This window comes from Barbus barbus, assembly GCF_936440315.1.
Source record: "Barbus barbus genome assembly, chromosome: 27".
NCBI lineage: Eukaryota > Metazoa > Chordata > Actinopteri > Cypriniformes > Cyprinidae > Barbus > Barbus barbus.
In genome coordinates, this window is record NC_136755.1 from 25,702,809 (window position 1) to 25,730,206 (window position 27,398).

General features: G+C 38.8%; 1 protein-coding gene across 1 annotated transcript in view; it reads left to right on the forward strand.

The window, feature by feature from the left end:
• Positions 1-27,398, forward strand: part of LOC306847340 (chromodomain-helicase-DNA-binding protein 4-like) — a 45,563-nt gene that overhangs the window by 9,885 nt on the left and 8,280 nt on the right. Inside the window, exons 10-31 of the mRNA XM_079381239.1 lie at positions 2,218-2,451; positions 4,912-5,115; positions 5,240-5,448; positions 5,537-5,668; positions 9,658-9,757; positions 9,868-10,059; positions 16,790-16,990; positions 17,106-17,243; positions 17,347-17,468; positions 18,302-18,475; positions 18,554-18,695; positions 18,825-18,956; positions 19,352-19,469; positions 19,583-19,707; positions 20,815-20,907; positions 21,003-21,141; positions 21,235-21,404; positions 21,716-21,893; positions 22,020-22,106; positions 22,246-22,337; positions 22,421-22,554; positions 27,175-27,319. Coding sequence (XP_079237365.1) covers positions 2,218-2,451; positions 4,912-5,115; positions 5,240-5,448; positions 5,537-5,668; positions 9,658-9,757; positions 9,868-10,059; positions 16,790-16,990; positions 17,106-17,243; positions 17,347-17,468; positions 18,302-18,475; positions 18,554-18,695; positions 18,825-18,956; positions 19,352-19,469; positions 19,583-19,707; positions 20,815-20,907; positions 21,003-21,141; positions 21,235-21,404; positions 21,716-21,893; positions 22,020-22,106; positions 22,246-22,337; positions 22,421-22,554; positions 27,175-27,319 — 3,261 coding nt within the window. The remainder of the gene's footprint in view (positions 1-2,217; positions 2,452-4,911; positions 5,116-5,239; positions 5,449-5,536; positions 5,669-9,657; positions 9,758-9,867; positions 10,060-16,789; positions 16,991-17,105; positions 17,244-17,346; positions 17,469-18,301; positions 18,476-18,553; positions 18,696-18,824; positions 18,957-19,351; positions 19,470-19,582; positions 19,708-20,814; positions 20,908-21,002; positions 21,142-21,234; positions 21,405-21,715; positions 21,894-22,019; positions 22,107-22,245; positions 22,338-22,420; positions 22,555-27,174; positions 27,320-27,398) is intronic.

Consider the following 27,398-nt stretch of genomic DNA (forward strand, 5'->3'; position numbering starts at 1 on the left):
GCATTTGCGACCAAAAGTATTAATTTGCGAGTGAAGTTTTTGCTGAGGTCGCCACTGGCGACTATATATAATTTGCATGAAAGGACTTTTTTCCCGATTGTTTTGCGCTCACATCTTTTGTTATGTTCACGTATTAAACATAAGACGATGCCCTCGTCTCTGCCGAACACAGTCTGCTGAACGCAGTGAGAGAGACCTGAAAGGGCCTGTTTACACCTGGTCACTTCATGCATTTTCTCTGATCGGATATCTATATGATTTGTTAAAACGTTTCCCCATTTACACTTGGCCACATAAATGTGTCTTCACAAAACGGATATAAATCCGTTCTTCAATTCCCGCTTCATATGCAAATATAACGGAGTTCACGTCAATGAAAGCAATGGATAATTTTATTAATTAGCAGCTAATTTCAATATCAGAGACCGCAACAAGAGAGCGCGCGGCATCAGCACTGGAAAGATAGGCTAGTCTCGCTACTTTTAATGAAGAAGATTGTGTGTTGAGCGTCTGCGACTTACTTTCAGGTTCATTCAGTTTGCGCGTCGCTTGCTGAAGAAATACTCCGCTACTCATCCGCGGTGATGCTTGTTGCATTGCGCTGTCATATCTGACTATAACATGCCATATAGCCTATAAAACGCTCTCACACGTCTATTATTTTAATATTATGGGAGGAGTAAAATTACCATATGTGGTTTCAACAACCAGATGCATTTACACTTGTCCGGTTTCGCCCAGACCGCCTCCTGAAGTGGTTCGAGCGATTGGATTTATATCCGTCTCGAATGCGTTTCGGACGGCATTTACACCTGGTCTTTTCAGGATCAGATAGCTATCCGATCAGGGAAAAATGCATGAAGTGACCAGGTGTAAACAGCCCCAAAGTGCAAGTGCAGAAAAGCCGTGTCTATTTCATGCACAACTTGAACAAACTTCAACAGGTAAAGCTGTCAGCTCTGTGGGTACTGGCAATATCGTCAACAATTCTCATTTATAATCATTACTAATATGGCTTCTTCTTATCGAGATCTTAGTCTATATGCTGTGTTCTGTTAATGCATGGACTTCCTGTTATTTGAAGCGCACTTGCCATCCAGTAATCGCAAAAAGCTTTGTGCTGTCTTACTTTTTAATAAACAAAGTATCAGCTTTAAAATGCTACGAAATTCAAATGATGCGGTTTGGGTGCTCTTTAATGCGGACCACAAGCGCACACTTTCGGTAATATAAACACCAGTACCCCGCGTCCACACGGCCCGTGTATGCGTCCGGATCGCGCGAGCGGAGAGTATGGCACTTAATGCTCAGGCGCGATCTCTTTAGCACCTCAGTTAAAGCAGCAAGTGAACCCATTATATATTTCGATTTACTACTATAGTATGAAATGAACATGATCAAAAGGTAGGCAATAAGAAAGCCTATAGTACAACTTACTGAAATGTTTTATGTAAAAGCTCATTGTTTCAAACTGAGGAAATTTATAAAGCTTGTAAACATTGCATTGTAATACATTTACCTCAGAATAACCACTCCGTGTCCATAAACTCATCAGTCAGCTAGAAAAATAACTATAAAGAGGAGCGTTTTGATATATTTATGCGCTGTTGCATATTAATATTTTTACTTATTCTGTTGTACATGATTGAACTCCTCCTATAAAATTGCATTTTACTAATGAAGAAAAACAGACTGAATGTGTGAAAGACGTGACAACATTTATAGGATGCACTGCACTCATCTGCCAAGTGATGCTTATGGTCCATGATATTGGTACAGATTCTGTGTAACGAACAATTCTTTGTGACTGTATATTTCAAGTTGTAAAAGACATTTAATTCACACTTTAAGTGAACCTTAGTCCCCCGGTCGACCTGATCATCTACAAGATGGATTAAAATGCTGATAAAGCCTAGAAAAGATAAGACATAAACACATGACAAAATGATTGAAATGTTAAAATAGGGGGGGGAAATAAAATGATAATAATAAAATAAACCACTTTTATTCTGTGGCACCTAAAAAAAATTATTTAGCGCCTAAGTTTTTCTTTTATAGGAGCCAATGGCTCCTTACTCGATTTTTTTTGTCTGGAGCCCTGACATGAGCTCAATCTAAAACTCTGGCAGCTGCTTCCATAAAATGTTTAGTTTTGTCCAAAAAGTTGTATGTCAATCCCTGATGTGCCACTGTGCTCAGCATCGTTTTCTCTTTTAGGAGAAGATGGGCATCCAGTGGGAGGCTCGTGAGGACGCGTCAGACGGCGAGGAGGATAACGAGGCGGGAGGTGAGGCGGAGGAGGACGACCATCACATGGAGTTCTGCAGGGTGTGTAAGGACGGCGGAGAGCTGCTGTGCTGTGACTCCTGCCCCTCGTCATACCACATCCACTGCCTTAACCCACCGCTGCCCGAGATTCCCAACGGAGAATGGATCTGCCCTCGCTGCACTGTGAGTCAACCATGTTACAAATTGTAAATGGGTTTAAAGGTCAGGGGTCACATGCATTTCCTGCATTGAAAAATTTTTGGCGGCTGCCAAATAAATTTTTGTCCCGCCAAAGCCGTATTTGATCGGTTCATGTGATTTTTATGAGTGATTGAAAATGACTGCTGCGCTTGTGATAGCGCGCATGTTAACTGAGGGAGAGAGAGCAGAGAGCCCTTACCCATGCACTCTTTCTGGGCCTGTTTACACCTGGTCACTTCATGCGTTTTCTCTGCATGGACAGCTATCAGATCGCTCAAACCACTTATGTCTGAGACGCTTTCCAGACGAAACTGGACAAGTGTAAATGCATCTGCTTGTTGAAATAGGCTATGTACATTTTTACTCCTCCCAAAATGTTAAAAAACAAACGTGTGAGAGCATGTTATAAGCTATATGATATGTTCTAGTCAGATATGACAGCATTAATGCTACACTCATGACCACAGATACAGCCAGCAAGCCAACACGCAAACGGCCGCAAATGAAACTAAAAGTAAAGTAGCCTAACTTATCTTTCCACTGCTGTTGCCGCTCTCTCATGTTGCGATGTTGGATCTTGTAATTGGCTGATGATGAATAAAATGCAGCGCACTGTTGATTTATTTGACGTGGCCTAATTCAAGTTCGGATTTATATCCGTTTTTTATGTGGCCAAAAGTAACACATCAGATGGATTTCCAAACCGACAAAACGCATAAAGTGACCACGTGTAAACAAGCCCTAACTGTCTTTCCTCTCCCTCAAAATCAACTGACATGATAGTAAAACGTCAGAAGACTGAATCAATATTTCATGCGGTGCATTCAGAGATTTTTTTTTTTTATGAATTACCAGTGTTGTGAATTGTGCTTAAAAAAAAAAGTATCTTTATCTTCTCTGACAAGCGTTCCGCACATGCAACTAACATAACACACTTTCAATAAAAGAAAAAGATTTAACAATAATAATAATAATAATAAAATATTTAGCCTTAATAATCCACAGTAGCCTAATTTCAGGTTATTTAAATGACAAGGTGTAGTTCATCATTGGTGAAACCAGCCACAAAGCAATTTGTTAGCCAGCTGCTGAACAGCACTTCTCAGAACAATGAGCTTTGTAAAAAATCAACGCATTTCAGAAAGGTGGGGCATAGAGGAGCAACAATAATATACAGTATGTGGAAAATGTGTTTTTTGAACTTGAAACCGCAAACACATTGCATTACACCGAATACACAAAATATTGTTCTTTTTAGCAACGTCATATGACCCCTTTAAGTGTAAATGTAATTGGGACTCACATAGTGTACAAATAGCCTACTTTTGAATTATAATATAACGTAAAAGTAAATAACATCAATATATAAATATAATTAATACTTATGTATTTTAAATAATATACCTGCTTAGTAAATATAATTACTATGTTTAAAAAAATTATGATGAAAAAATATTTGGGACATAAATGGCATGTAAAAATAGCCTACTTCGTAAAGATACTGTAATGCAAATTAGGGCTGCACGATATTGGAAAAAACTCACATTGCGATATAATTTTATTCTGCGATTTTATATGGAAAAAAAAAATCACCAGATGACCTGAACAACTCTATTTGGAAAAAAAATTATCAATGATTGGGGTGATTTTATAGGTGAATAAATCGGCATAGAAAATAAGCAAATTACAAACATAGTATAATAGAAAAATTATAAAAATGAAATAAACAGTGCTTTATATTCTTCAGGTAAGTCTAACAGTATTAAGGAACAGAAATTGAATAATCAAATGTAAAATAACACTGCATAGTCTTCATTGTATAAATTAAATCTAATAAATCTGTAAAGCTACAAAAGTGACATTTCTGTGTTTTGTTGTTTGATTAACATTCATGACACAGAAAGCCTCAGGAATATTAAACTGCTGTGAACCAATACTATCCATTTACTTTCTCAATAGTTTACCTTCACCTAAGCCATAAGCAACCGTGTTTACAAGGATACCTGCAGAGACTTTAATTTTGACAGTTTCGCACATACGTGTCATTTCAGACACAAATGGACGCGGAGATGAACGGAATTGAGTGTTCACATTCATCTGCGTGGCTCTCACCATGTCTACACTGGATGCGAGCGGTGTGATGCGACAAAATAATAGAACCCATAATCAGTGACAATGTCTACAGCAGATGCAGCTTTATAATAACCTAGCTTTGATGATTTTAATAAATATGCTTAAGAAATATGAGTATTGGTATTAGTGATGTATGGGTATTATTCTTTTCAATCCATTTTTTTATATATTAAGACTTAATTAGGTATATATTTAATTAACCATTACTTTTTGTTTTTAATTATGTATACAAGAAATACAGGCTTGAGTCTTTCCACATTGAAACTTCCCTGTATTGTGAAATAATTTGTACCTCCTTTTTCCCTCCAGTGTCCTACTATGAAAGGTAAGGTGCAGAAGATTCTGACCTGGCGCTGGAGTGAACCTCCTCCCTCGACCCCTGTGCCGCGGCCCAGTGACCTCCCAGTTGGTGCTCCTGACCCCAAACCGTTGGCTGGTCGCCCTGAGAGGGAGTTCTTCGTTAAATGGCAAAATATGTCCTACTGGCACTGCTCCTGGGTTTCTGAGCTTCAGGTACCTGCTCTGGTTCTTATTTTGGTCTTAAAATGCCATTTTGAATCCAGATTCAGGCTGAATTCACTCTCTGTTAGTTTGCTTTGTCCTAATCTTAGCCCGCACCTTCTCTCACTCTCTCTAGCTGGAGATGCACTGTCAGGTGATGTTCAGAAACTACCAGCGCAAGAACGACATGGACGAACCCCCACCCATAGACTTCGGCGGCGATGGAGAGGAGAAGAGCGACAAGAGGAAGAAAAAAGATCCCACTTATGCTAAGATGGAGGAGAAGTACTACCGCTTTGGCATCAAGATGGAGTGGATGATAATTCACCGTATCCTGAACCATAGGTGAGTTGAGCTTCAAGAGCTTTGAATCGCTTTGGATCAGTTTCATGGCTTTGCTCACGTCATACCTCTTGTGTTTTATTCTTTTCAGTGTGGATAAGAAGAATAACTGTCACTACCTCATCAAGTGGAGGGATTTAACATATGATCAGGCCACCTGGGAGGCAGAGGATATGGATATACCAGAGTTTGACGCCTACAAACTGCAGTACTGGAACCACCGGTATAAATGTGCACGGACACTACTGTTAAAGATGCATTTACATTTTTACATTTGCATTTAGTCATTTGGCAGACGCTTTTATCCAAAGCGACTTACAATTGGGGAATACAAAAAGCGATTCATCTTGAAGAGGCAATCAGACAGAGGAAGTGCTCGTAACGCCAAGTCTCAGTCATTGTTCAAATAAGTACAAGCTAGTAAGGGAGGGAGAGAAAGATAGAGGGAAAGTTTTTTTTTTTTTTTTTTTTTTTTTTTTGAGTTTAGGATGAAGTCAAGTACTGCCGAAAGAGATGAGTTTTCAGTTGTTGCTTGAAGATTGACAGGTATCCGGCATTCCGGATAGGGGTGGGAAGATTATTCCACCAGCCAGGAATGGTGAACGAGAATGTTCTGGAGAGTGATTTTGAGCCTCTCTGTGATTGTACCACAAAGCGTCGCTCACTAGCAGATCTCAGACTTCTGGAGGGGATGTAGGTTCGTAATAGTGAGTGGAAGTAGGAGGGTGCTGAGCCTGTGGTAGTTCTGTATGCAAGCATCAGTATCTTGAACTTGATGCGAGCTGCCACTGGTAGCCAGTGCAAGGCGATGAAGAGAGGTGTAACATGCGCTCTTTTGGGCTCGTTGAAGATCAGTCGTGCCGCTGCATTCTGAATCATTTGTAGAGGTTTGATTGTGTTTGATGGCAGACCAGCCAGAAGAGCATTGCAGTAGTCCAGTCTAGAAACGACAAGGGCCTGGACAAGAAGTTGTGCAGCATGCTTTGTCAGAAAGGGCCTGATCTTTCTGATGTTGTGTAGTGCAAACCTGCAGGATCGAGCAGTCTTTGCAATGTGCTCTTTGATGGTCAGCTGGTCATCAAAGATTACACCAAGATTTCTGACCAAAGTTGATGGGGGTAATCATTGATGAGCCTAACTGAATCGTGAAGTCATGCTGTAGAGTCGGAGTGGCAGGGAAGACAAGGAGTTCCGTCTTTGCCAGGTTGAGCTGTAGGTGATGTTCTTTCATCCATGCCGAGATGTCCGCCAGGCAGCCTGAGATCCGTGCAGCTACCGTTGGGTCATCTGGTTGAAAAGAGAGATAGAGCTGTGTGTCATTGGCGTAGCAGTGATAGGAGAAGCCATGTGCATGTATGATGGGACCCAGCGATGTAGTGTATGTGGAGAAGGGGAGGGGTCCAAGAGCCGATCCCTGAGGAACTCCAGTGACCAGTTGATGTGGTTTGGATACCTCCCCAGGCCACCCTGAAAGATCTACCGGTGAGATAGGATTCAAACCAGCGAAGTGGAATCCCAGTGATGCCCAGTGAAGAGAGTGTAGACAGGAGAATCTGATGATTGACAGTGTCAAAAGCAGCAGAAAGATCCAGCAGAATGAGGACTGATGATTTGGAATCGGCCTTTGCAATTCGCAGGGTTTCAATGACTGAGAGTAGCGCAGTCTCTGTTGAATGGCCACTCCTGAAACCTGACTGTTTAGCATCCAGTTTGTTGTACTGTGAAAGAAACCGCGAGAACTGGTAGAAGACAACTCGTTTGAGTGTTTTCCCTATGAATGGAAGGAGAGAGACAGGTCTGTAGTTATCTAAAAGAGAAGTGTTTAATGTAGGTTTTTTGATCAGTGGGGTTACCCGAGCCTGCTTGAATGCTGTGGGGAAGATGCCTGTGAGGAGAGATGTGTTGATAATGTGTGTGAGTGCCGGTAAGAGTGTGGGAGAGATTGTTTGGAGAAAGTGTGAGGGGATTGGGTCGAGAGGACATGTTGTAGGATGGCTGGAGAGGAGAAGTTTGGATACTTCTACCTCGGTGAGGGGACAGAAGGAGAAGATGGGAGTTAGAGCAGTGGATGTGGTTGATTGGAGGTCCTGTGGAGTTGAGAACTGGTTACTGATTGTTCTAGTTTTGTCTGTGAAAAAAGAGGCAAAGTCATCAGCGGTTATCAACGTGGTGGGAGGTGGAGGAGGGGGACAGAGGAGAGAATTAAATGTTCTGAAAGATGCAAAACAGCATTTGCAAGAGTATTTAACTTCCAAAATAGTGGATATATAAATCAAAACATTTGCATTTTGAAAACCTACGTTCAGTAGGGCTGGGTATCGATTCAGATGTCCCGATTCGATTTTCGATTCGCAAGCTTTCGATTGCGATTGAGATTCTTGTTTTTTTTTTAATTACATTTAGTGAATATAGTTTTAATACAAAAGCTATTGATATTTCTAAAAAAATGAAGAGTAAACATCAGTTTACAAATGGTGAATTAATAAAAAGAAATTAAGAACCACAGGCCTGTATTTTAAACCTATTCTATTTTTGTATAGGTTCCTTTCTTAAACAATAATAGGGCCCTATAAAATGTTCTTCTTAATTTTTCTGGTAATCGGATGAAGGCATAAAACATTAATTTAATTTATCCTAATCGAATGAAAATTAAACCCTTTTATTTTTTGGCAAACAAAGTGCTGCACAACAGAGGTTTACTGTTAAAATGAAAAAGAAAACAAAACAAATGGGATTATTTCTTTAAAAATAAAGATGTATCGATATTTATTAGTAGTAGTAGCATTGAGTCTTATATTCTGACATAGTTTATTAACGTTAAACTAAATTTTATTTTGATGGCTTGCCGTGAGGAACTTGCAGCTGCTGTGTATCATGTGATATGACGGTAGTTTTCTCAAATTAAATGGTAAAATGCTAATGAAATGACTCTCAAAGCAGCTGGAGATGATATTCGTGTGTTAATATCATCATATAGTGAGACGGCAGAAGATGAAAACACTGCGAGCGTCGTCCACGCTTTAGTATGTGTGTAATAAACAAAACAGTGTGTTTATCCATTGCGGAAATCATGGCACCTTATGCATGATTTCAAATGCTTCCACAGATTTATAGTATTACTATAGCATTTCACCTGAGCATTACGAATCACGCGTATGGCTTTGTTCTTGGTTCTCTTCAACAGTATCTCCGCCATGATAAGCACTGCATGAATGAGAGGCTTTCTGTTGTAACATCACGCAAGCTAAATAAAGGTGACATCTAGTGGAGAATGATAATCACATTAATCAGATCTTGTTTTAAATGTGTGCTGAAATAAATACCGGAAAAGATCAATTCGCGGCTTTTGACAATCGATATTGAATCGACATCATTAAAAAAAAACAATTAACTGAATTTTTTTTTTTTGTGTGCCCAGCCCTACATTTCAGTTTTCATTTTTAGAATTTTCTTTATTACTATTTTGATTTGTTTATTTTTATGCTATTAAAGTTGATATGAATATTTATAGTTTATTACAGTTTCCTTAATTTTGTGCTTACGTAATTAAATTATTACTGTTTGTTTGTTTTATTTGATCTTAGTTATGAGTTAAATTTTAGTTTTTTTTTTTTTTTTAAGATTTAAAAAATATTTCCAGTTAGTAGTTTTAATGCTTCAGCTAAAACTTGATAAAAATTAGAAAGTGTTTTTGTCTAATACTAGTTTTTTATTTCAGCTTTCGAATGCAAAAAAATTTATGACAAATAGTTTGTTACTGTTTGGCATGCAAGAATTTTTAAAGGCTGTGAAAGTTATACAAAAGAAAATGGAAAAACTTCTCTTTTAATTATTCATTACCCTAAACTTTTCCTAAATTTCCCCATTGGTCTCTGACCATCATGGCCTCCTAATCATCCCCTTACACTGATTGGCTTCATCACTCTGTCTCCTCTCCACCAGTAAGCTGGTGTGTGGTGGGCGTTCTGGCGCACTATGGCTGCCGTCGCATCATCCAGGTGGATGCTGCACACTGGTGGTGGATGAGGAGACACCACCCCTCACAATGTAGAGCGCTTTGAGTGCTTAGAAAAGCAGAAAAGCGCTATATAAATGTAATTAATTATTAAACTTGATTACAAAATGTGAAATCTTTATAGACCCTGAAAATGCAAGAAAACACACATACTGATCCACACGCTCATCAGATTAATCTTTTTTTTCCTTTTAAAGGGAGTTGATGATGGGTGATGAAGGTAAACCAGGAAAGAAGTTGAAGCTCAAAGGAAAGCTGCGGAAACTGGACCGACCTCCAGAGAACCCTGTGGTGGATGTAAGTGAGCTTTGTTTTGGTCCTACACACTACTTACAGCACCTTTTTGACCCAGCTGCCCCATTCACTTGCTCATCGATGGCTAAAACCTATTTCTTATCCTCCTGTAGCCCACTATTAAATTTGACCGTCAGCCAGAGTATCTGGATGCTACGGGCGGGACGCTGCATCCGTACCAGCTGGAGGGGCTCAACTGGCTCCGCTTCTCCTGGGCTCAGGGAACTGACACCATCCTGGCAGACGAGATGGGTCTGGGAAAGACCGTGCAGACTGCTGTTTTCCTCTATTCACTGTATAAAGAGGTGTGTGCTTTTATGCTTATATTTGGTATGAGAATCTAGAAAGTAGAGATGCACCGATTGACCGGCTAGTGATTGGTATCGGCCGATTTTTCACATGACCGGCCCGGATCGGTGACCGACCAGTTAGTCTCACGTCTTGCCGATTCCGAGCCGATCCTTTTATTGCTAGCGGCGCAGGCAATGACATCACAGCCACGCACACACTCACAGTCGCGTTTAAACACGTCATTTCGCGTCAGAATTATTCTCATTTTAATTGCCTTGTGTAAACGGCGACTGATAATGTATTTGTCGTGCCAGGTGAGGCTTGCATAGCCTGAGTGAGCGTGTGAGAGAGACAGCACACACAAAGTAACTCACAGAAATTTATAGATGCATACTGCGGTAGAAAAAAAAAAATATATATTTTCAATATATGATTTAGACAAGCAACATTATACGCCCATGATGTTTCCCCGAATATCGATATCAACAAGATTGCAATGTGACACTGATTTTATACAATAGGAAGTGATTTAGATTTTAGACATTATATATTGACTGTTTTCTCAATTTCGCTGACGAAAATAGTTCCGATCAAAGCCACAGCAGAAACTGTTGTGTGTGTCCGAGCAACACACAGCCGTGTTTTGTTACTAAAGGAATCCACGTTTTTGAACGAGCGAGTCAATAATTCAGTGGCCCATTCATAAGGACGGTCACTTGCCTTGTTTCTGAATGAATCAGCCCGTTTGAATGAATCGGTTGAATGAATGAATAAATGACTTGCGCATAAAAATGGACACTTGCCGCCACCTACTGGTGGTTTAGTCATTTAAAAGTATCATTGCATTTTTCAACATTTTATTTTTGTTTTAAAAAAAAATATGTAAAACATTAATCTTATAAAATTATTTATGCATTTGAAATTTTGCAGTGTAAATGCATTTATGGCACTTCAGCCTCACCAAATTGTCTGTGTAAATGCATCTAATGCCACTTCAAGTTCAAGTTTATTTGTATAGCGCTTTTTACGATACAAATCATTGCAAAGCAGCTCTACAGGAAATTAAGTTTCCACAATATACTTGTATATTGCAGAACCTTAATATATTAAACTTATGGCAAAATTTGGTAATTCTGTATGTTGTCTGAGCATTGGCATCCTCTGAGATCCTCTGAGGGGTTGGCATTATCTTTTCTCAGGTGTTCGGTCATCTCAGATCATTTAAGGGTTGGATCCAGACTGAAGCTTCTGTAATTCCTAGTTACTAACATCCCGTGGCAGAAGCAGAGAAACAAATAGAGACATAATTAGCGTAGCTGCTGTTCCATCTAAGCAAAAATTATTTGTTCAACCCAAGCTAAAGAATAGTAATAATGTACATTTGATCAGATACAACTGCAGAGATTATAAGATGCATTATGTGAATGCTTGGCTAAAGAGATGTGTCTTTAATCTACAGTAAATTTAAACCGATAGAGTGTGTCTGAACCCTGAATGTTATCAGGAAGGCTATTCCAGAGTTTGGGAGCCAAATGTGAAAAAGCTCTACCTCCTTTAGTGGGCTTTGCTATCTTAGGTACTACCAAAAGTCCAGAGTTTTGCGACCTTAGGGAGCGGGTTGATTGTAGCGTGGTAGAAGACGAGTTAGGTACGCAGGAGCTAAACCATTTAGGGCCTTATAGGCAAGTAATAATATTTTGTAAATGATACGGAACTGAATAGGTAGCCAGTGCAGAGACTGTAAAATTGGGGTAATATGATCATATTTTCTTGACCTGGTAAGAACTCTAGCTGCTGCATTTTGGACTATCTGTAGATTTTTTTTTTTTTTTATTGAAGATGCAGGACAACCACCTAGCAGTGCATTACAATAGTCCAGTCTAGAGGTCATGAATGCATGAACAAGCTTTTCTGCATCAGAAACAGGTAGCATATTTCGAAGCTTGGCAATGTTTCTAAGATGGAAGAATGCTGTTTTTGTAACATGGGAAATATGATTTTCAAAGGACAAGTTGCTGTCTAATATAACACCCAGATTTTTTAATTTAGAGGACGTAACAGTACATCCTTCTAGTTGCAAATTGTAATCCAAGAGATTTTGTGTACTGTCTTATCTGAATTTAATAGGAGGAAATTATTGGTCATCCAATGTTTTACTTTTTTTACACAATCTATTATCTTAGTTTAGAAGTTTCATCTGGTCTTGTTGAGATATATAGTTGAGTATCATCAGCATAACAATGAAAACTAATCCCGTATTTTCTAATAATATTACCAAGAAGCAACATGTATATTGAAAATAGCAGAGGACCTAGGACAGATCCTTGTGGTACTCCATACTTTACTGGTGATATTTGAGATGACTCCCCATTTAAATGAACAAAGTGGTAGCGATCGGACAGGTAGGATCTAAACCATCTTAAAGCCTGCCCTTGAATACCAATATAGTTTTGTAATCGATCTATGAGTATGTCATGGTCTACAGTGTCAAACGCAGTACTAAAATCAAGTAATACTAGCAATGAGATGCCGCCTTGGTCTGAAGCAAGAAGCAAGTCATTTGTAAGTTTAACAAGTGCAGTTTCTGTACTATGGTGAGGCCTGAAACCTGACTGAAATTCTTCAGAGAGATCTTTTTTTGCAAGAAGGAGCACAATTGAGCAGACACAACTTTTTCAAAAATTTTAGACACAAACGGAAGATTTGAAATGGGTCTGTAATTTGCCAGTTCATTAGAATCTAGTTGTGGTTTCTTAATAAGAGGCTTAATAACCGCCAGCTTGAATGGTTTTGGAATGTGACCTAAAGATAACGATGAGTTAATAATATTGAGAAGCGGTTCTTCTGCTACAGGTAACAACTCTTTCAGTAGTTTAGTGGGTACAGGATCTAATAAACATGTTGTTGGTTTAGATGCACTGATAAGTTTATTTAGCTCTTCCTGTCCTATAGTTGTAAAGCACTGCAGTTTTTCTTTTGGGTGCGATGAATGAAGCTGAAATACTAGACGCAGTAGAATCTACATTTGATATTGTATTTCTGATGTTATCTATTTTATCAGTAAAGAAATTCATAAAGTCATTACTATTAAACTGTGAGGGAATATTTAGATCGGGTGGCATGTGTTTATTTGTTAATCTAGCCACTGTGCTAAATAAGAACCTTGGATTGTTTTGGTTATTATCTATGAGTTTGCGGATATGCTCTGCCCTGGCAGCTTTTAGAGCCTGTCTATAGCTGGACATACTGTTTTTCCACGCAATTCTAAAAACTTCCAAGTTAGTTTTTCTCCATTTGCTCTCAAGATTACGAGTTTCTTTCTTGAGAGAATGGGTATAACTGTTGTACCATGGCGCAGTACGTTTTTCTCTGACCTTTTTCAATTTGAGGGGGGCAACAGCTTCTAATTTATTAGAGAAGATAGTGCCCATGTTGCTAGTCATTTTGTCTAGTTCATGTGTATTTATGGGTACACAGAGCAGTTGAGATAAATCAGGCAGGTTATTTGTGAATCTGTCTTTGATGGCTGGAACAATAGTTCTGCCCAGACGATAACGCGGAGCCATATAATTAATATCAGTAATACGCAGCATGCACGATACAAGGAAATGATCAGTAACATCATCACTTTGAGGTACGATATCTATATCGGTAAGATCAAGTCTATGCGATATAATTAAATCTAGTGTATGATTAAAACGATGAGTGGGCCCGGTGACGTTTTGCTTGACTCCAAAAGAGTTTATTAGGTCAGTAAACGCAAGTCCTAACGCATCATTTGTATTATCAACGTGAATGTTAAAATCTCCGACAATTAGCACTTTATCAACGTTAACCAATAGATTTGAGAGGAAATCTACAAATTCTTTTAGGAAATCTGTATATGGTCCTGGCGGTCTATACACAGTAGCTAGAGCAAGAGATAGGAGAGATTTCTTTTGCATATCTAACAGTGTAACATTGAGCAGAAGTAGTTCGAATGAGTTAAACCTCCTGTATCCTGTTTTCTGAGGAACATTGAGAATATCACTATATATTGTTGCAACACCGCCGCCACGTCCAGTCTGACGGGGCTCATGTTTATAACAGTAGCTTGGTGGAGTAGACTCATTTAGACTTCATTTGGTTTAAGCCAGGTTTCAGTCAGGCAGAGTACATCAAAATTATTATCTGTGATCATTTCATTTACAATAACTGCTTTGGGTGCGAGTGATCTAATGTTTAGGAGCCCAAGCTTTAAAAATAGTTTTTCATTTATTTTGCGTTTTTCTGGTTTAATCACGATCAGATTTTTTCTGGACCCTGCATTAAATTAATATTTTGACCTCGCTATTCGGGGAACAGACACAGTCTGTATAGATTGGACAACGCAAGTACTTCTATCTTTTAAGTGGGTAGAACAGAAGTCGTCATAGCAGTTATTTGAGAATTGGCTTACTAGTCATATGGAGCATAGCGTCCTGGAGATGTAGTTCCGCTCCGACTCTGCTGGGGTGCAGACTATCAGCACGGAAAAGCCTAGGACGCTCCCAGAAAAGATTCCAATTATTAACAAAGAGCAGTTTCTGTTCTTTACAACATGACAATAACCATTCGTTTAAAGCAAAAAGTCTACTGAACCTTTCGTGTCCTCGTCGATACGTGGGAAGCAGTCCTGACACGATGATCGTCGCCGCGGGCGATGTGCTGCGTACCGTCTCGATCAGGCTCCTGAACCCCCTCTTTAGTGTCTCTCCGTCTGCCGCAGCTTGGTGTTGCTAACCCCCACATGCAGCACAACAGCACCGATGCTCTCGTCACCCTTCAGGATCGCGGGTATCTGCGCAGAAACATCGAGAACACGAGCACCGGGGAAACAGTGAGTGCACTTTACCTTCAGCTGACGTACTACGGACGTGCCGGATGATGGAGTCTCCGACGATCACAGTGTCGCGTTCCGTCTCGCAGAGGGGAGCGAAGCGGTTCCGAAGATCTCGAAGACTGGAGGCGGCGGAGGGGGAGAGGTCATCGCCCGGGGCCTGGCTCGCGTCTTCCACTGCTGGTGCACCCAGGGTCCGTAGCGTCCCGGCGCCGGAGTGAAGGACATCTGGGAAGATCGCGTCCTGGGTGCACAGGGTCTGTGCAGAGAAACACACGGAGTAGAGGTGGTGGGAGTATTAGCAGCATGCTGTATACTTACCCCGGACTTGTGAGCATCAGCCTGGGATGTTTCCAGCGTGGCTCTCCGCTCTCTCAGCTGGGCCTGCTTCTCCACCAGGTCATGGATCTGCTTCTCCATGGCCTCCAGCTCCAGCTGCACCGAATGCAGCTCGAACGTGTCCTCACCTGCACTCAAAGGTAGACACACATCCGCCATTTAAGCAAGTAACAGTGAAACAATGGTAATGTGTGTGAATAGAGTATTAGCAGTGTAAGCGAGATTAGCAGCAGCCACGCTGCCGATGCTAACGGGCTATAAGCTAATAGCAGACTCGAGAAATCAAAATAAAACTAGTGATAACAAGGCGCTCTGATTGGTTTTGTTTTAGAATGCTATAGGGGATATATTCACACGTTATAGAAACGAAAATGATAGTGTATAAAATAGTTTTTAAGATAGAAAATAGACGATAAAGAATCAACTTGATGGAGCTCAAACTCAAAACACGCAGTCACAAATCAGCGCATGCGTAGCCCACTTAACATGTTCACAAAACGCAACTTGTCTTCAGATGCAGTTCTGTTTCCTCAGCAGTGAAAAGATAGAGTTTGTTAATACTAATTTCATTTGAATGGTAACAACTCTACAGTTTATCATTATGCTAACTGAATTAATTGAAACAAAGTAAGAATTTGATGTGAAAGATGACATTTAATAAGGTTAGGGGGGAAAATTACCATTTATAAACTTAGTGGGAAATGCCATCTGTTTTGTTACATACAGCAACTCATTTTAAGTTAACTATTTCTTCCTCTTTCCAGTCACAGAGCACTTTATTTTGAGAGTTGTTTAAGTGAGAGAAAATCTGTAACTTAGTCCAGATTGGGGGAATTGTAATGTTTAATAATTTCTTTTATGTTTAAAAAATTGGAAATTTGCGCATATTTTTGTTTGTATATGCTGTCATTGTCACACTATAGTTCTTAGAAAATTGGAATCGGCAAAAATCGGTATTGGCAGGTCACACTTCCAAGAAATTGGAATCGGCCAAGAAAATTGCAATCGGTGCATCTCTACTAGAAAGACATTATTGGCTTATGATGTGATGAATTGAACAAATAATTAAAATAGGTTTTTATTTATTTATTTTTTACTAAGGTTTACTTATTTCAGTCTTCAGTGTCACATGATCCTTCAGAAATAGCTAATATTTGGTGCTCCAAACAAATTCTTATGCTAAGTGTTGAAAACAGTTCAATATTTTTGTGAAAAACCATTACAATTTTGTTCAGGATTCTTTGATTTAAAAAGCTCAAAAGAACAGCATTTATTGTAACAGTACTGACCCTTTTGGTCAGTTTAATGCATCCTTGCTTTCTTTACAAAAATGAAATGAAATAATCTTACCTTTACCAAAGTTTTAAATGGTAGTTTGTTTTTAGACAATGCTCTTGCCAAATAGTATGTTATGTATTGTAAGTGTAGAAATGTCATGTTAAAATTTAATGTTGCCAAACCACTGAATGTCATGTTATAGTATGTATGTCTTTGTATAGAATATCGTCTTTTTTCAGTTTTAAAATGCTGGCGTCTTCGTTCTCCAGGGTCATTCGAAGGGTCCATTCCTGGTGAGTGCCCCCCTGTCCACCATCATTAACTGGGAGCGAGAGTTTGAAATGTGGGCCCCGGGCATGTACGTCGTCACATATGTTGGAGACAAAGACAGCAGGGCTGTCATCAGAGAAAACGAGTTCTCCTTTGAGAACAACGCCATCCGCGGTGGCAAGAAACCCTCAAAGATGAAGGTAAGTGAGTTGGAAAAGTACTCTTTCCATTGAAGAAATGTAAGTCTTTTGTGTATATATATATATATATGATTGTTATATATTTTTGAGTGATTGTTTCTTCATGGTCGTGCAGAAAGAAGCCTCCGTGAAGTTCCATGTGCTGTTAACCTCCTATGAGTTGATCACTATTGACACGGCTGTTCTGGGCTCCATTGACTGGGCTTGTTTGGTAGTTGACGAGGCCCACAGACTGAAGAATAATCAGTCAAAGGTGAGACCAGCATAGATTATTCAGCAATGTAGTTAAAATTACTGATTGGTAGATTTTTGTGGTGGTTTGAGGTTGTAATGCTTTGCTGTGGTGTTTTGTGTAGTTTTTCAGGGTGCTGAACAACTACCCACTGCAGCATAAGTTGTTATTGACTGGAACTCCACTACAGAACAACTTAGAAGAACTTTTCCATCTGCTCAACTTCCTCACACCAGAGAGATTCAGGTGTGTTTCTGATTCATTTTAAATCTAAAGATCATGCAGTCTTGAAATACTGTTTAATATTATGTGATGGTATTACATAAAAATAAAGAAATTAAATACTAACAAATGTATAAATATATAAATAGCAATTATAATTACACGTATAATTATATATAATTTAGTTAACTAAAATAATTTATTTTAACTTTCGTATTTTCATATAACTAAGTTAATTTTATATAACTTTCATATATATATATATATATATATATATATATATATATTTATTTATTTATTTATTTATTTATTTATTTATTTATTTATTTTTTGTAACATGACTTCAAAATACCTATATAAAATTACTGAAATAAAATGAGTTAAATGAATCTTTTAATATTTATTTTTATTATTAGTAGTATTTAAAAAAATAAAATATTTATATATTTTTTTTTTACAAATAATTTTTGCAAATAATGTAATAGAAATCTTTTTTATGTAAATTTGTTTGTATAGAGCTTCACAAATGTTTCAAAGCTGCTTTACATAAATTGCTATACAACCAGTGAGGAAAAACAACTCCATTGCAATAGAAAACAATGGAGTTTTCTATTGCTTTTTCTATTGCAAAAAGCAATAGAAAACTCCATTCATAGAAGCGTGCACTATTCAACTATTTATGAATATTTTTAAGTTGTAAGGAAGCATAAATGAATACTTTAAAATCTGCATATAGTTTTATGAAAGAAAAAAATCCTGTTCCTGAAAAACATCTCAAATGGAACCCTTTAGCACCATCTGGTGGCCCCCTGGGTATCTGTAGACATAAATGACACTCTTGCTCTCTCATTCTGCAGTAATCTTGAAGGTTTCTTGGAGGAGTTTGCTGACATTGCCAAGGAGGACCAAATCAAAAAGCTTCATGACATGCTGGGACCACACATGCTCAGGAGACTCAAAGCTGACGTGTTCAAGCACATGCCTTCCAAAACGGAGCTCATCGTCCGAGTCGAGCTCAGCCCCATGCAGAAGTGAGTATATGATGAGGAATGGACTAAGAAGTAGGTTACAGGAGCCAGTATTTCTAAATCATTCATCTGTGAATCCAGGAAATATTACAAGTTCATCTTGACCCGCAATTTTGAGGCTCTGAACACTCGGAGTGGAGGAAACCAGGTTTCTCTGCTGAACGTCGTTATGGACCTCAAGAAGTGCTGTAATCATCCCTATCTCTTCCCCGTTGCTGCTATGGTACGGTCCTCTTTTTCTGTGCCTTTAATAACAGACCAATAACGTGTCATATTATGTGATGTTTGAGTAAATTGCATATTGATGAAATCAAAAAGATTGAGATGTCGTCTGATTGGCTGTGTGAAACAGGAAGCTGCCACGATGCCCAATGGGATGTACGAAGGCAGCGCCTTGACTAAATCTTCTGGCAAACTGCTGCTACTGCAGAAGATGCTGCGGAAACTCAAGGACGACGGACACAGAGTGCTCATCTTCTCTCAGGTAAACGAGCATTTACATGCATGCTTACGATTAATTTATCTCTGAGGCAAAACCTTTTTTGCCCCCCAAAATCCCCCAATCCTGGAAAAAAGTGTTTCTGCGAAAATATGAAGCAGCAGAACTTTTTTTAAAAACGGTGATAATAAGAAATGTTTTTTTAACACCATATTAGAATGATTTATGAAGGATTATTTGACACTGAAGACTGGCTGAAAATTCAGCTTTGCATCACAGGAATAAATTACATTTTGAAATGTATTTAATAGAAAACAGTTATTTTAAATTGTAGTAATATTTCACGTTATTGTTTTTACTGTATTTTTTGTTTTTAATGACAAAAATGCCTTTTTCTAATGCACAGCAGGAGTTTGAGATGTTTTGTCCCTCTTCTCTAGATGACCAAAATGTTGGACCTGCTTGAAGACTTTCTGGAGCACGAGGGCTACAAATATGAGCGCATTGATGGAGGCATCACAGGAGGCATGAGACAGGAAGCCATTGACCGCTTTAATGGTGAGACCAGAACTATGCTATGTAACTGATGTGGCTTGTATATTTTGTTCTCCCTTGCTTTGTATAAACTCCATTTCTAAGTGTCATAATGAATGGGATTTTTCCTGCTCTAGCCCCTGGTGCTCCCCAGTTTGCTTTCCTGCTGTCGACCAGAGCCGGTGGTCTGGGAATCAATCTGGCAACCGCAGACACCGTCGTCATCTACGACTCTGACTGGAACCCTCACAATGACATTCAGGTGAGATCAGGCATCAGCAAAAAATTGTATAATAATAGGGATGCACGATATTATCGGACTGATATCGAAATCAGCCGATAATGACTTTAAATGTAAATATCGGCATCGGCCTGATATGCAAAATTATGCCGATATGTCTTGCCGATAAGGGGAAGGGGTTAACTCGCATGTGCTCAGGGTGTGCTAGTGATTAGATCACGTCAGCAATGTGGCTCATTCTTGAAGCAAAGTTTTGTCTGAATGATGAATAGATTGACTGTTTTGGATCGCTGCATTTAATGTGTGAAAGCATGTACAGAATGACGCGTTCGGTGTGGGATAGAGTAAACAGTTATAGCACAAGCAGGGGCAGCAGTGACAGCCTCCCCCAGGTCCTAATGCCCGTTCGGTAAGTAGTTTTAATAGTAGGGGCGCTGTTGGCCTACTTCTAATTAAATTAAAAGTAAAATAGCCTACACAAATAACATTTAGACTGTGTTTCTGATTAAATAAAGCAGTAATTGATGTAATAAAATAAGTATGTTTTGATTTAATGGTCAGAAGCTATAGCTTACATGAAAAAAAAAAAATCACAAACATGACACTTGTAAATTAAATAATTTTATATATACTGATTTATTCATTAATGTGTAACGTTTTATTTTTTAAACAAATCATGAGCTCTAAAAGATTTTCAGAATTTTTACAACTCTTTTGTTTTAGACCATCTACAAATGTTAAATCTTAAAGTAAAATATTAGGGTTAACACTGCATCTTTCTGGGGGAAAAAATGCAGCGATTGATATAGTTGATTTATATTTATTTTCAAAGCTTCAATATACTGTTAAAAAACCTTTATTATTTTTTATTTAATTCTAATAAATAAGTTCTTGTTAAAAACTAACCAAAATTAATAATATTTTGCTTATAATTTCTGCACAGGAGAGACTTGGTGTTGTTTCCAAACAAAAGGAAATATATCGGTATCGGCATCGATATCGGCCAAAATGAGTTGGAAAATATCGGCATATCGAATATCGGCAGAATTCCAATATCGTGCATCCCTATATAATAATATCTGACTTGGTAAATTTATCCACACTGGTGGTTGGTGTTTTCTCTTGTAGGCCTTTAGCAGAGCTCACAGGATTGGTCAAAACAAGAAAGTTATGATCTACCGCTTTGTAACCAAAGCCTCTGTAGAAGAGCGAATTACTCAGGTACACTACAATTTTTCTGACACAATTGTTTTTTGGTTTTTTTTGCCAACACTGTCTTTTGAATCTAAACTGATTGGTCTATATTTAATCTCAAGGTGGCCAAGAAGAAGATGATGTTGACTCACTTAGTTGTGCGTCCTGGATTGGGCTCAAAGACCGGTTCGATGTCCAAACAGGAGCTTGATGACATTCTCAAATTTGGTACAGAGGAGCTCTTCAAAGACGATGGAGAAGGTGTGGCTGGAGTTACAAACTACTTTACTTTATACCAATACATTTTCTCACCTAAAGTACTGACAGTGAAACTGCTTGTGTTTGTCTGTTAAGGAGAGAATAAAGAAGAGGACAGCAGCGTGATTCACTACGATGACAAAGCTATCGACCGGCTGCTGGATCGTAACCAGGACGCCACAGATGACACCGAGATCCAGAGCATGAACGAGTATCTCAGCTCCTTCAAAGTGGCTCAGTATGTGGTCAAAGACGAGGAGGAAGCGGTAAGTGTCAGTAAAGAGCACTGGGGGCTGCTGGACATGTGAGATAACAGCTGGCACGAGGATTGCACGATTAATCCGCAATTGAAGCAAAATCATAGCTTAGTGTTGCTTATAACGTCCTTTTTGGGAATGCGATATGTTCCAACCATATTCAGAAATGTGTAATGAGAAGCACTTATAAACCTTGTGTTGACAACACAAGAGAAACTTTAAGGTCTCCTGCTGTTTTCTTCCAAAATAAAAGCTTGATGGTTTAGTGTAATTTCTACCATCTCTTGCACTTTTTCACTGTTTCCTGTCTCCTCCCTCAGGAAGAGGAAGTTCAAAGGGAGATCATCAAGCAGGAGGAAAGTGTGGATCCAGATTACTGGGAGAAACTGCTCCGACACCATTATGAGCAGCAGCAGGAGGATTTGGCTCGTAATCTGGGCAAGGGCAAGCGAATCCGCAAACAGGTCAACTACAACGACGGCTCTCAGGAGGACAGAGGTGAGAGATGTGCTAACACTATTAGACTATAAACCACACTTGAAGCGTTTTGTCTGGGTTGATTTAAACTTAAAAGCACTTTCAATGGCTGTTTATATGTTAATCATGTTTCTTGTTTCGTTACAGACTGGCAGGATGATCAGTCTGATGGCCAATCAGATTACTCTGTTGCTTCAGAGGAAGGAGACGAGGACTTTGATGAACGAACAGAAGGTGAGACCAGCATGACGACAATTAAAAAAAATACTAAATGAGATAAAAAAAAATTTTATATATATTTTTTTTTTTTTTTTTTTTTTTTAAATGTTTAAACTCCTTTTCTGAGCCCAATTTTTCTACTGTTTACTTGCAGCCAATTCACGGCGACCCAACAGGAAAGGCCTCCGAAACGACAAAGACAAACCCCTGCCCCCCCTGCTGGCCAGAGTGAGCGGCAACATTGAGGTGAGTGAAGATACCTGGGATTTGTTTTCTTGAACTCGTGTGTTTTGAGTTTGACATGTTAAAACCCTGTTCGGATTTGGCAGGTGTTGGGTTTCAACGCTCGTCAGAGGAAGGCCTTCCTGAACGCAGTGATGCGTTATGGGATGCCGCCTCAGGACGCCTTCACAACCCAGTGGCTGGTCAGAGACTTGCGTGGCAAATCAGAGAAGGAGTTCAAGTAAGTTTGAGCTCATTTAGTGTTTTTTGTTGATGTTTACAACTAGGTTACGAATATTATATAAATATGGAAAAAAAATTATGAATGATTTCTTTTAGTTGCAAACTGTGCAAGATGTCATCAGGAGCCTGTTCTTCATACGTCACTTATTACATCCGAGATCACGCTAATAAGGATCTGGCTAAATTCGGTTCTTCGAACGCACTTGTTGTTGTTGATTAGTGTGGCTGGATTGAGTTATCTGAGATAATTGCGTGTTCATTGGTTGGTTTAAAAGGGCAGATGTATTGATACTCGCAACCACGATCAGCAATGCAGCGATTTGCTGGCGGCAAGACAGCACCGTAATGACATCATATAAATATAAAAGACACCTGACGAAAAAATGTACAAATTTCTGGACTTTCACATGGAAACGGCCAAGCGAACAAAACTTTATTTAAAATAACGTTAAAAAAAAAAAAAATGTATTTGCATGATTACCAATTATTTATATTCACGATTTCTAAAATTTGTACAGGCTTTACATTTTTATTTCAATGTAGTAATTAGCAATTGATTTAATTTGATCTTTGAAACAGATTTGTTACGTGACCGCATTAAGGTTTCTGAAGGGTCAAGATCAAGTTATCTGCATCTTGTGCGCTCCATCAAGCCACTCCCATAATATCTGTCACCACTCAAATTAATGCACGGCTCAGAGTAACTGTATAGCATGTGTGTAAGACTCCAATACAATTATAAAGTAATTATTATATGATGAATAAATCTTTCAATGAGTAAAACTGGCTGTGTCTATAGTATTATAGACTACACAACATTATTACATTATTTTTAAATGATTATTATTTTAAATTATTGTCCCTGGATCAGTAGGGTACTCTTGTAATAAAGTAACAGTGGCTGGGACAGATTTTAAGTATTAATTCTGCTTAAAAAAATGCAGTCTATTCCTATTTACATGAAATGAGACTGCCCCCGAGCAGGTTTAAGCTTACGGACCTGTTGCTATGACAGTAACTCCGAAGAACCAAACAATCCAAGATCACGCCAAATCATCAACAATCAAATCCAGCTGAGTTAGGATGAACGAGCCCCAATTCTTGGCCTAGCTTCATCTTTGAGGGTGTTTTGTAAGTATTTTAAGGTTGTGACCAGATTAAAAATATTTAACGGAAAACTGTGAGCATGAGTTTTTTATTTATTTACTTATTTATTTTTTGCCTACAAAAATTGCAAGAAGTCATAGATACAGGTTTGAACTCTTTTGGGGTTTCTTCATAATTAAAATGTTTAACATACAAATTTGCACTACGGTTCACAAGTGTTTTTTTTGTTTGTTTTTTTAAATGTTCTTCAGCAAAGATGCATTCAACTATCAAACTGAAGTCTGGAGAAATGGCATAAAGCATAAGACTTCTTTCAAAAACATTTAACAATCTTTAAACAGTAGTCTATATGAATATATATTTCCATTTAGTGGAATATAATATGTATTTTTAGGTTGCGGTTAGGTTAATCACATTAACTCCTTTTAATAACTTCATTTTTAGTTTTTTGGAGACGTTTATCTACAAGCAAAAGGCTGCTAGAAAAATAAATACATAAAATCCTAGCTAAATATTCATACTCTGGGTGTCTCGGAACTATGAACGGGTAGGACTGTGACGGTCGCCATGACAACCGCGTCACAGTGCGACTGGAAACATCGTAACACCAGTGAGGTCCTCCCTTAAACCAGACAATATCAACATGTTTGTTTTTCTGTCAAATAATTTTAAATCTAACATTATATAAAAGCCAAGGTAGGCTTAAGCATTAGTGTTTACGTTCTAATTATTATCAGGCCAACGCAGATTTTCCAGCATGTGATTGAAGTTGTTACGCTACTTTCTTATTTCACTGTATTATTTCTTTGATAGCCTAGTGTTTTGCAGGCTGCGTGTTGCCGTGTTCACTGACGGAAGTGCTAAAACACGTACGTGTGCTATTAGATGGGGTGGGGTGGTGATGGCGCAGTGGATAAGACACATGCCTTTGGTGTGAGAGACCCGGGTTCGAATCCACTGTGAGACACCAATGTGTCCCTGAGCAAGACACTTAACCCCCTAGTTGCTCCAGAGGCGTGCGACCTCTGACATATATAGCAATTGTAAGTCGCTTTGGATAAAAGCGTCAGCTAAATGAATAAATGTAAATGTAGATGTTTGAGCCGCGCCTGCATTTATTTATTTTTTGTTTCAAAATGAGATGTATATTAGAGGTGGGAGAAAAAAATCGATGCATCGCGATTCTCTCTCCAACGATTCTGAGCTTAGTTTTTAACCAGATGTGCGATGACGCTGAGTTTGCTTTAGAAACACCCGTATTCTGCTTGCTTTCAGTTCCTCACACACATACACCACTCGGAACCTTCCGTAAAATAATCTTCCATAAAGTTCGGAAAGGTTGAAGCGAATTATAATGACATTCACAAGCTTCATTGCACAGGATGCGCTGCTTTGTTTGATGTTACACTTGAAGTGTGCGGTCTCGCCTGTCTGTATTTTCCTTACAAATGCTCTACGAAGTCGTCCTTTATGTGGTTTGGAATGCAGTAGACTTATATATTTAAAATATGAACCTCACTAACAGAAGGCTGCTTTCAATTTCAAATGCTGACGCGCGTTTTGTGTAGACTGCTCACGCATGCGGCTGTGTGCGACTCCGTGTAAGTGGTTTAATGTACTTGCATCTCGAAATGGTTTCATGACGCAAAAATTAATGTAAACACTGCCAGTTATGTCTTAAGTGATTAAACGGACAGGACAAACCACATTACTACTTATATTTCTAAAAAAACAACAGTAAAGATGAAGAAAATTCACTGGAAAACGTTCAGATAATCTTAAATACTGAAAGCACTCTTTGTTTGTTGTTTCTATGCTCCTCTTTATTATTTGCTACTTGTATGTTTTGAAGTTACCACATTACCCCAGTATTGAGCTCTTTAAATTGGCTACCAATTGACTACAGAATAAATTTTAAAATTTTAATTTTTGTTCATAAATCATTGCATGGTATGGCGCCATTGTACCTGGTAAATCTTATTAAGAAATACGAACCAAAACGGTCCTTGAGGTCAGCTGACCAGCTGGTTTTAACGACTCCAAGAACAAAGCGGAGAAGTGGAGATCGAGCTTTTGTAGCGATAGCTCCAAAACTCTGGAATGATCTACCCCTTTCTATTAGATTGGAACGTACATTCATTGTTTTTAAACATAAGCTTAAAGAATACCTCTTAGCTCTAGCATTTCATGGGGTATAGTAGTTGCTTTTGTAGGTTTATCAAACTGAGGGGTTTATTTTATTTTATTGTTATTTTATGTGGTGTTAATGATGTATGTTGCTATGATTGCTTGTGTTTGTACAGCACTTTGTTCAATGACAAATTGTGTAAAAGTGCTTAATAAATAAAGTAAAGAAGAAGAAGAAAGAAGAAGTTATATTAGTTTACAATTCTTAACGTACAACTGTTTTAATTATTATTTTTTTTATTTGTAATTTTAAAAAGTACTTAATTACTTATTTAAGGATGTGTAAATGTAAGGATTTTAAAATTTTTTAAAAAGTTGGTAAACTAATTAATTAATAAGGGGGAAAAAGTAGATCAAGAATCATTCTGGAATCGGATCGTGACTCCCAGGATCAGATCGTGAGGTGACTTATTTGGTCCATTACCACCAGTGTTTCCTCTGGGGTTTTTTCCAGCTGTGGCGGCAGGCTGTATTTCCACCGGGGGGGGGGGTTGTCACAATGATTTTCCTGTGGACCATGCCCCTTTTCTTCTGTCATATATAACAGCATGTGTTTATAGGCAGCTGTCCCTTTAAGACCGAATGCACGGATCCAATATAATGATACACATGCTATTTCTTTCTAACTTGTTTTCGTTCACTGAAGATGAGTGACTGCGTTATCGAGAATGATTGTTGAGACGTCCATTTTCACATAATTCTGTATGTATTCGTCTGTTCAAACACAAGGAAATGCGAATGAAGAATGAACTCGGTGTTCGCGCGCGCGCTTATAAATCTGTGCGCGGGCGCCGTGGCCACAGAAATCAGCGCACGGACAGTGAAATGAGTTCTATTCGCCTCGTCTTGCACTGGAATGGCTTAAAATCACTCAAATGTGTAAATTGGCAGGATAAAACGCATACAAATGATAAACGTTCACTCTATGATGGTTCATTTTTGCAATTAGTCTGTTAATCACATGCAAACCGAACCTTGAGGTCTTGTCCGTACAGACCACGGATCAACTGCGATCAGTTTCACAACTACTGTGTAATGTTGGAGGTTGAATCGAATCGTTACACATAACGTACACCACTACTATGATTACACTTAAGTTTGCGCTATATTATACTCACCTTTTAATAATTAGTGTGTGACTAACGTCTCCTGACGTCACTGAAAAGCTGCAGCCGTGGCGGGGATGGTTTTTGGTGTGGCGGGCCGCCACTGCAGAATGAATGTAGCGGAAACACTGCATTACCACCACGGTGGTAAAAATCTGCCACCGTCACAGCCCTATGAACTGTTTCTAATGGTATTGTCCATGTCTACTTTCTCTCAGGGCATACGTCTCACTCTTTATGCGGCACTTGTGTGAGCCTGGTGCAGATGGTGCTGAAAGTTTTGCCGATGGCGTTCCCCGGGAGGGACTGTCACGGCAACACGTCCTTACTCGTATTGGTGTGATGTCGTTGATCAGAAAGAAGGTAAATGTGTGATGTATTGTACAAAAGCCAAGGAGTTTACAAACAGATCATATAAAATTTGCAAGATGCATGAATAGCA